This window comes from Carassius auratus, chromosome 32 (genome assembly GCF_003368295.1).
Source record: "Carassius auratus strain Wakin chromosome 32, ASM336829v1, whole genome shotgun sequence".
In the NCBI taxonomy this organism is placed as follows: domain Eukaryota; kingdom Metazoa; phylum Chordata; class Actinopteri; order Cypriniformes; family Cyprinidae; genus Carassius; species Carassius auratus.
The window spans coordinates 17,698,370-17,708,862 of record NC_039274.1 but is presented as its reverse complement, the minus strand read 5'-3'; the positions used below and the strand labels follow the sequence as shown (position 1 = coordinate 17,708,862).

The following is a 10,493-nucleotide window of genomic DNA, read 5'->3' as shown; positions in this document are numbered from 1 at the left end:
CATCTCTTAAATGCATACCTCGGGACTTTAGCATCATTGACAACCCTCCCCCTCGTTCATTTCTTAAAGTCAGAAATCAGCATTCTTTATATTCCTCAGTCTATTCACTATAAACAATATAACAAAATAATATTTGTTTTCAGCCATATCTGAGGTTTTTCAGGGCCCCGGTGCAGGTTATACCAAAGGGCCTGGTTTGAAATAGCACAAATAAATAAAACAAAGATACAAATTAAACAATGTTTACGCTTTTACAACTTTTTAAGTACAGACACAGAATAATCAAATGTAAAATGTAATTGCATCCTTAATTTATAAATATAGATGAAGTCTTGTTAAAACTACAAGGTAATTCAGTCAAGAGCAGTGAGTGGTTTTGGATTAACATAAAAAAATATCAAGAGAGTTTAACACTACTGGAGAAGTTAGAGATCCATCTGTCTTAGATAAAGTGGTCCGGGTTGCTAAAGAATGAAACGTAATGAATGACGAAACATTCATGCATTTAAGGGTTAAACTTTGTGAAGCAACTTTGCTGAAGCATTGTCTGTTTTCTTGCAGTTAAAAGTCTTAAAATGTCTCACATTTTTACAATATTAAGCCTTATTGTCAAATAGTCAACTATTTAATTGACAAGGTCTTAATTTAAACACTAAATGTTAGCATGTTATCTCTGCCATACTGATCTCTAGAGAGAAAGTATTTTACCTGTCCCACTTTCTGTGGAAAAAAGTCCTGGTCAGATGTATTACAGTAGCCGCTTAAACTGTTCCTGCAATAAGGTGTTGAATTACCCACCATATTCCTACCTAAAATTGACAAAATATTTAGCACTGCCTTTGATGCTTAACTTCAACAGGGAAAAAAAATATTAGCTATAAAATATGAAATAAATGTCATAGAAATTATTATATTCTATTATTATGTCGCCACATTGTTACAACAGTAATTTTATGTTTTAAAACAAATTATAAGTAAAATTTTGCAAGATACAACCTTTTCATTTCATTGGAATATTACTTTTTAGAATTAGAAGGTTCTGTCTGCATTTGACCTATTCCAAAAATCCTCATTTACAAAAATGAGAAGATTTTGATATTGTACATTCATAATACACTCATTTTCATGCACAAAAGAGCTCAATATCCCCAAAACTGCTCAGAGTGCAGATAAAGCCTTATAATTCCAAGGTGGCGAAATGTTGGCATTTCACACATATTAAATTGTTATCTATAATTGGGTGGTGCCTGGTGCAATTGTTAATTTATTGTAAGGTGTAATTAATTTATTATGTTTTTTTCTCAAATTTATGAAAAAAATATATTCACAATGAGAAACTGAATCATTAATATTTTATTGCAGAGTCAACTTTGTCAGGAATTACAGCCAAATACACTACAGAAACTTTTCTAACAAAGACGGTATTTTCATTCACAACATCTACCACTACTCCAAGCATAACCACAACTCTAAAACCAACTACAACATCCAATTCAACTCCTTTTCCAAGTTTGTCAACTAGCATGCCTATACGACCAACAATCCAAACCTCCTCCACTGTTACAAGTAAATCAACATCTCTGTCAACAATAGCATTTACTACAACTGCCTCAGCATTTTCTCCAAAATCCACAACAAAGACAACAACCACCCTTACTCCTGTACCTGGATGTATTTGCCATTGGTCCGATTGGATTGACTCTGGAAGCCCAACAACTGGTCCTGATGGTGGTGCAGTAGTATCTATTAAAAGACTAACTGACACTTATCCTACCATATGCTCAGCACTAAAGGAAGTGCAATGCCGTGCAAAACATTATCCTGGAGTTCCTCTTTCACAGCTTGGACAGGTTGTGAAATGTAATATGAAGGATGGACTAGTTTGCCAAAACAAAGTCCAAGGCCTTTCACAGCAGTGTTATGAATATGAAATTAGAGCATTCTGTTGTGATGAAAACTGCGGAAACATCACAACAGAGTCGTTAAATACAGTAGCTACAACAGTATCATCAACAAACATGCACACACCACCAAGTACAACATCAGCGGTCCAAAGTTTCTCCACAGTTACAGGAATATCCACAGACACATCAACAACAATTTCTACTGGTACATTTTCACCAACTTTTTCAACCAGCATGCCGGCAACCCCAGTTAAGACATCAACAAGCCTTACTTCCTACATAAGCACGATGTTATCAACAACTTCCACAATGCTTTCTGCCTCAACTTCAGTTTCTTCAACAAAAAAGTTTACACAAATTACAACACCAAGAGTCCAGAATACCCCCACTGGTACAAGCATACCCACAACTACATCAACAATTACAACACCTTCATCAGCTTTCTTTACCAGCATGACATCGCCACTGACTAAAATAACTTTGGTCCAAAATTCCTCCAGCATGACAGGCATAACTACAACTCTAAAAACAAAAACATCTACAGATTCATCAATAACGTCTCCAACATCCACAACATTGAAAGCAGTCACCCTTACTCTTACCCCTGGATGTAATTGTCACTGGTCAGATTGGAACGATTTTGGGAGCCCAACGGCAGGCCCTGATGGCGGTGAAATTGTACCTATTGAAAAAATAACTGACACTTATCCTACCTTATGCTCAGCACTAATGGAAGTACAGTGTCGTGCAAAACGTTATCCTGAAGTTCCTCTTTCAAAACTTGGACAGATTGTGAAATGCAGTACGAAAGATGGTCTAATTTGCTTGAACAAACACCAAGGCCTTGCACAGCAATGCTACGACTATGAGATTAGAACATTCTGTTGTGATGAAAACTGTAGAAATATCACAACATCTTTACTAAGTACAGCTACTACAACAGTGTCATCAACAATCATGCACTTACCACCTAGTACAACATCAGTGGTCCAAAGTTCCTCCACAGTTACAGGAATATCCACAGACACATCAACAACAATTTCTACTGTTAGATCTTCACCAACTTTTTCAACCAGCATGCCTGGAACCCCAGTTAATACATCAACAAACCTTACTTCCTACACAAGCACAAGTTTATCAACAACAACTTCCACGATGCATTCTGTCTCACCTTCAGTTTCTTCAACAAAAAGGTTTACAGAAATGTCAACACCAAGAGTCCAGAATTCCCCCACTGGTACAAGCATACCCACAACTCCATCAACAATTACAACACCTTCACATGCGTTCTCAACCAGCACGACATCGCCACTGACTAAGATAACTTTGGTCCAAAATTCCTCCAGCATGACAGGCATAACTACAACTCTAACAGCAAAAACATCTACAGATTCATCAATAACGTCTCCAACATCCACAACATTGAAAGCAGTCACCCTTACTCTTACCCCAGGATGTAATTGTCACTGGTCAGATTGGAACGATTTTGGGAGCCCAACGGCAGGCCCCGATGGCGGTGAAATTGTACCTATTGAAAAAATAACTGACACTTATCCTACCTTATGCTCAGCACTAATGGAAGTACAGTGTCGTGCAAAACGTTATCCTGAAGTTCCTCTTTCAAAACTTGGACAGATTGTGAAATGCAGTACGAAAGATGGTCTAATTTGCTTGAACAAACACCAAGGCCTTGCACAGCAATGCTACGACTATGAGATTAGAACATTCTGTTGTGATGAAAACTGTAGAAATATCACAACATCTTTACTAAGTACAGCTACTACAACAGTTTCATCAACAAGCATGCACTTACCACCTAGTACAACATCAGTGGTCCAAAGTTCCTCCACAGTTACAGGAATATCCACAGACACATCAACAACAATTTCTACTGGCAGATCTTCACCAACTTTTTCAACCAGCATGCCTGGAACCCCAGTTAATACATCAACAAACCTTACTTCCTACACAAGCACAAGTTTATCAACAACAACTTCCACGATGCATTCTGTCTCACCTTCAGTTTCTTCAACAAAAAGGTTTACAGAAATGTCAACACCAAGAGTCCAGAATTCCCCCACTGGTACAAGCATACCCACAACTCCATCAACAATTACAACACCTTCACCAGCGTTCTCAACCAGCATGACATCGCCACTGACTAAGATAACTTTGGTCCAAAATTCCTCCAGCATGACAGGCATAACTACATCTATAACAACAAAAACATCTACAGATTCATCAATAACGTCTCCAACATCCACAACATTGAAAGCAGTCACCCTTACTCTTACCCCTGGATGTAATTGTCACTGGTCAGAATGGAACGATTTTGGGAGCCCAACGGCAGGCCCCGATGGCGGTGAAATTGTACCTATTGAAAAAATAACTGACACTTATCCTACCTTATGCTCAGCACTAATGGAAGTACAGTGTCGTGCAAAACGTTATCCTGAAGTTCCTCTTTCAAAACTTGGACAGATTGTGAAATGCAGTACGAAAGATGGTCTAATTTGCTTGAACAAACACCAAGGCCTTGCACAGCAATGCTACGACTATGAGATTAGAACATTCTGTTGTGATGAAAACTGTAGAAATATCACAACATCTTTACTAAGTACAGCTACTACAACAGTTTCATCAACAAGCATGCACTTACCACCTAGTACAACATCAGTGGTCCAAAGTTCCTCCACAGTTAAAGGAATATCCACAGACACATCAACAACAATTTCTACTGGTAGATCTTCACCAACTTTTTCAACCAGCATGCCTGGAACCCCAGTTAATACATCAACAAAACTTACTTCCTACACAAGCACAAATTTATCAACAACAACTTCCACGATGCATTCTGTCTCACCTTCAGTTTTTTCAACAAAAAGGTTTACAGAAATGTCAACACCAAGAGTCCAGAATTCCCCCACTGGTACAAGCATACCCACAACTCCATCAACAATTACAACACCTTCACCAGCGTTCTCAACAAGCACGACATCGCCACTGACTAAAATAACTTTGGTCCAAAATTCCTCCAGCATGACAGGCATAACTACAACTCTAACAACAAAAACATCTACAGATTCATCAATAACGTCTCCAACATCCACAACATTGAAAGCAGTCACCCTTACTCTTACCCATGGATGTAATTGTCACTGGTCAGATTGGAACGATTTTGGGAGCCCAACGGCAGGCCCCGATGGCGGTGAAATTGTACCTATTGAAAAAATAACTGACACTTATCCTACCTTATGCTCAGCACTAATGGAAGTACAGTGTCGTGCAAAACGTTATCCTGAAGTTCCTCTTTCAAAACTTGGACAGATTGTGAAATGCAGTACGAAAGATGGTCTAATTTGCTTGAACAAACACCAAGGCCTTGCACAGCAATGCTACGACTATGAGATTAGAACATTCTGTTGTGATGAAAACTGTAGAAATATCACAACATCTTTACTAAGTACAGCTACTACAACAGTTTCATCAACAAGCATGCACTTACCACCTAGTACAACATCAGTGGTCCAAAGTTCCTCCACAGTTACAGGAATATCCACAGACACATCAACAACAATTTCTACTGGTAGATCGTCACCAACTTTTTCAACCAGCATGCCTGGAACCCCAGTTAATACATCAACAAACCTTACTTCCTACACAAGCACAAGTTTATCAACAACAACTTCCACGATGCATTCTGTCTCACCTTCAGTTTCTTCAACAAAAAGGTTTACAGAAATGTCAACACCAAGAGTCCAGAATTCCCCCACTGGTACAAGCATACCCACAACTCCATCAACAATTACAACACCTTCACCAGCGTTCTCAACCAGCATGACATCGCCACTGACTAAGATAACTTTGGTCCAAAATTCCTCCAGCATGACAGGCATAACTACATCTATAACAACAAAAACATCTACAGATTCATCAATAACGTCTCCAACATCCACAACATTGAAAGCAGTCACCCTTACTCTTACCCCTGGATGTAATTGTCACTGGTCAGAATGGAACGATTTTGGGAGCCCAACGGCAGGCCCCGATGGCGGTGAAATTGTACCTATTGAAAAAATAACTGACACTTATCCTACCTTATGCTCAGCACTAATGGAAGTACAGTGTCGTGCAAAACGTTATCCTGAAGTTCCTCTTTCAAAACTTGGACAGATTGTGAAATGCAGTACGAAAGATGGTCTAATTTGCTTGAACAAACACCAAGGCCTTGCACAGCAATGCTACGACTATGAGATTAGAACATTCTGTTGTGATGAAAACTGTAGAAATATCACAACATCTTTACTAAGTACAGCTACTACAACAGTTTCATCAACAAGCATGCACTTACCACCTAGTACAACATCAGTGGTCCAAAGTTCCTCCACAGTTACAGGAATATCCACAGACACATCAACAACAATTTCTACTGGTAGATCTTCACCAACTTTTTCAACCAGCATGCCTGGAACCCCAGTTAATACATCAACAAAACTTACTTCCAACACAAGCACAAGTTTTTCAACAACAACTTCCACGATGCATTCTGTCTCACCTTCAGTTTCTTCAACAAAAAGGTTTACAGAAATGTCAACACCAAGAGTCCAGAATTCCCCCACTGGTACAAGCATACCCACAACTCCATCAACAATTACAACACCTTCACATGCGTTCTCAACCAGCACGACATCGCCACTGACTAAAATAACTTTGGTCCAAAATTCCTCCAGCATGACAGGCATAACTACAACTCTAACAACAAAAACATCTACAGATTCATCAATAACGTCTCCAACATCCACAACATTGAAAGCAGTCACCCTTACTCTTACCCCTGGATGTAATTGTCACTGGTCAGATTGGAACGATTTTGGGAGCCCAACAGCAGGCCCCGAGGGCGGTGAAATTGTACCTATTGAAAAAATAACTGACACTTATCCTACCTTATGCTCAGCACTAATGGAAGTACAGTGTCGTGCAAAACGTTATCCTGAAGTTCCTCTTTCAAAACTTGGACAGATTGTGAAATGCAGTACGAAAGATGGTCTAATTTGCTTGAACAAACACCAAGGCCTTGCAAAGCAATGCTACGACTATGAGATTAGAACATTCTGTTGTGATGAAAACTGTAGAAATATCACAACATCTTTACTAAGTACAGCTACTACAACATTTTCATCAACAAGCATGCACTTACCACCTAGTACAACATCAGTGGTCCAAAGTTCCTCCACAGTTACAGGAATATCCACAGACACATCAACAACAATTTCTACTGGTAGATCTTCACCAACTTTTTCAACCAGCATGCCTGGAACCCCAGTTAATACATCAACAAACCTTACTTCCTACACAAGCACAAGTTTATCAACAACAACTTCCACGATGCATTCTGTCTCACCTTCAGTTTTTTCAACAAAAAGGTTTACAGAAATGTCAACACCAAGAGTCCAGAATTCCCCAACTGTTACAAGCATACCCACAACTCCATCAACAATTACAACACCTTCACCAGCGTTCTCAACCAGCACGACATCGCCACTGACTAAAATAACTTTGGTCCAAAATTCCTCCAGCATGACAGGCATAACTACAACTCTAACAACAAAAACATCTACAGATTCATCAATAACGTCTCCAACATCCACAACATTGAAAGCAGTCACCCTTACTCTTACCCCTGGATGTAATTGTCACTGGTCAGAATGGAACGATTTTGGGAGCCCAACGGCAGGCCCCGATGGCGGTGAAATTGTACCTATTGAAAAAATAACTGACACTTATCCTACCTTATGCTCAGCACTAATGGAAGTACAGTGTCGTGCAAAACGTTATCCTGAAGTTCCTCTTTCAAAACTTGGACAGATTGTGAAATGCAGTACGAAAGATGGTCTAATTTGCTTGAACAAACACCAAGGCCTTGCACAGCAATGCTACGACTATGAGATTAGAACATTCTGTTGTGATGAAAACTGTAGAAATATCACAACATCTTTACTAAGTACAGCTACTACAACAGTTTCATCAACAAGCATGCACTTACCACCTAGTACAACATCAGTGGTCCAAAGTTCCTCCACAGTTACAGGAATATCCACAGACACATCAACAACAATTTCTACTGGTAGATCTTCACCAACTTTTTCAACCAGCATGCCTGGAACCCCAGTTAATACATCAACAAACCTTACTTCCTACACAAGTACAAGTTTATCAACAACAACTTCCACGATGCATTCTGTCTCACCTTCAGTTTCTTCAACAAAAAGGTTTACAGAAATGTCAACACCAAGAGTCCAGAATTCCCCCACTGGTACAAACATACCCACAACTCCATCAACAATTACAACACCTTCACCAGTGTTCTCAACCAGCATGACATCGCCACTGACTAAAATAACTTTGGTCCAAAATTCCTCCAGCATGACAGGCATAACTACAACTCCAACAACAAAAGCACCTACAGCTTCATCAATAACGTCTCCAACATCCACAACATTGAAAGCAATTACCCTTACTCCTACCCCAGGATGTAATTGTCACTGGTCAGATTGGAACGATTTTGGGAGCCCAACGGCAGGCCCCGATGGCGGTGAAATTGTACCTATTGAAAAAATAACTGACACTTATCCTACCTTATGCTCAGCACTAATGGAAGTACAGTGTCGTGCAAAACGTTATCCTGAAGTTCCTCTTTCAAAACTTGGACAGATTGTGAAATGCAGTACGAAAGATGGTCTAATTTGCTTGAACAAACACCAAGGCCTTGCACAGCAATGCTACGACTATGAGATTAGAACATTCTGTTGTGATGAAAACTGTAGAAATATCACAACATCTTTACTAAGTACAGCTACTACAACAGTTTCATCAACAAGCATGCACTTACCACCTAGTACAACATCAGTGGTCCAAAGTTCCTCCACAGTTACAGGAATATCCACAGACACATCAACAACAATTTCTACTGGTAGATCTTCACCAACTTTTTCAACCAGCATGCCTGGAACCCCAGTTAATACATCAACAAACCTTACTTCCTACACAAGCACAAGTTTATCAACAACAACTTCCACGATGCATTCTGTCTCACCTTCAGTTTTTTCAACAAAAAGGTTTACAGAAATGTCAACACCAAGAGTCCAGAATTCCCCCACTGGTACAAGCATACCCACAACTCCATCAACAATTACAACACCTTCACCAGCGTTCTCAACCAGCACGACATCGCCACTGACTAAAATAACTTTGGTCCAAAATTCCTCCAGCATGACAGGCATAACTACAACTCTAACAACAAAAACATCTACAGATTCATCAATAACGTCTCCAACATCCACAACATTGAAAGCAGTCACCCTTACTCTTACCCCTGGATGTAATTGTCACTGGTCAGAATGGAACGATTTTGGGAGCCCAACGGCAGGCCCCGATGGCGGTGAAATTGTACCTATTGAAAAATAACTGACACTTATCCTACCTTATGCTCAGCACTAATGGAAGTACAGTGTCGTGCAAAACGTTATCCTGAAGTTCCTCTTTCAAAACTTGGACAGATTGTGAAATGCAGTATGAAAGATGGTCTAATTTGCTTGAACAAACACCAAGGCCTTGCACAGCAATGCTACGACTATGAGATTAGAACATTCTGTTGTGATGAAAACTGTAGAAATATCACAACATCTTTACTAAGTACAGCTACTACAACAGTTTCATCAACAAACATGCACTTACCACCTAGTACAACATCAGTGGTCCAAAGTTCCTCCACAGTTACAGAAATATCCACAGACACATCAACAACAATTTCTACTGGTAGATCTTCACCAACTTTTTCAACCAGCATGCCTGGAACCCCAGTTAATACATCAACAAACCTTACTTCCTACACAAGCACAAGTTTATCAACAACAACTTCCACGATGCATTCTGTCTCACCTTCAGTTTCTTCAACAAAAAGGTTTACAGAAATGTCAACACCAAGAGTCCAGAATTCCCCCACTGGTACAAACATACCCACAACTCCATCAACAATTACAACACCTTCACCAGTGTTCTCAACCAGCATGACATCGCCACTGACTAAAATAACTTTGGTCCAAAATTCCTCCAGCATGACAGGCATAACTACAACTCCAACAACAAAAGCACCTACAGCTTCATCAATAATGTCTCCAACATCCACAACATTGAAAGCAATTACCCTTACTCCTACCCCAGGATGTAATTGTCAGTGGTCAGATTGGAATGATTTTGGGAGCCCAACAGTAGGCCCTGATGGTGGTGAAATTGTACCTATTGAAAAAATAACTGACACTTATCCTATCTTATGCTCAGCACTAATGGAAGTACAGTGTCGTGCAAAACGTTATCCTGAAGTTCCTCTTTCAAAACTTGGACAGATTGTGAAATGCAGTACGAAAGATGGTTTAATTTGCTTGAACAAACACCAAGGCCTTGCACAGCAATGCTATGACTATGAGATTAGAACATTCTGTTGTGATGAAAACTGTAGAAATATCACATCTTTACTAAGTACAGCTACTACAACAGTTTCATCAACAAGCATGCACTTACCACCTAGTACAA

The 10,493-nt window shown here is 39.6% G+C and overlaps 1 protein-coding gene across 1 annotated transcript; it reads left to right on the top strand.

Annotated features, from left to right (window-relative positions):
• The first annotated feature begins 3,810 nt into the window (after positions 1–3,810).
• Positions 3,811–9,145, top strand: LOC113052393 (mucin-5AC-like). Its single transcript, XM_026216840.1, has 4 exons — positions 3,811–7,020; positions 8,108–8,217; positions 8,327–8,436; positions 9,004–9,145. The coding sequence occupies exons 1-4, from the start codon at positions 3,828–3,830 to the stop codon at positions 9,143–9,145; spliced, it is 3,555 nt and encodes a 1,184-aa protein (XP_026072625.1). The 5' UTR covers positions 3,811–3,827.
• The last annotated feature ends 1,348 nt before the right edge of the window (positions 9,146–10,493 follow it).

Excerpts from the sequence above, each read along its gene's own strand:
- LOC113052393 (XM_026216840.1), top strand. The coding sequence starts at position 3,828 with ATGCCTGGAACCCCAGTTAATACATCAACAAACCTTACTTCCTACACA. Across the intron at positions 8,218-8,326 it reads AGTCCAGAATTCCCCCACTG|CATGACAGGCATAACTACAA; the intron begins GTACAAACATAC and ends AAATTCCTCCAG. Across the intron at positions 8,437-9,003 it reads CCTTACTCCTACCCCAGGAT|TTTTTTCAACAAAAAGGTTT; the intron begins GTAATTGTCACT and ends TCTCACCTTCAG.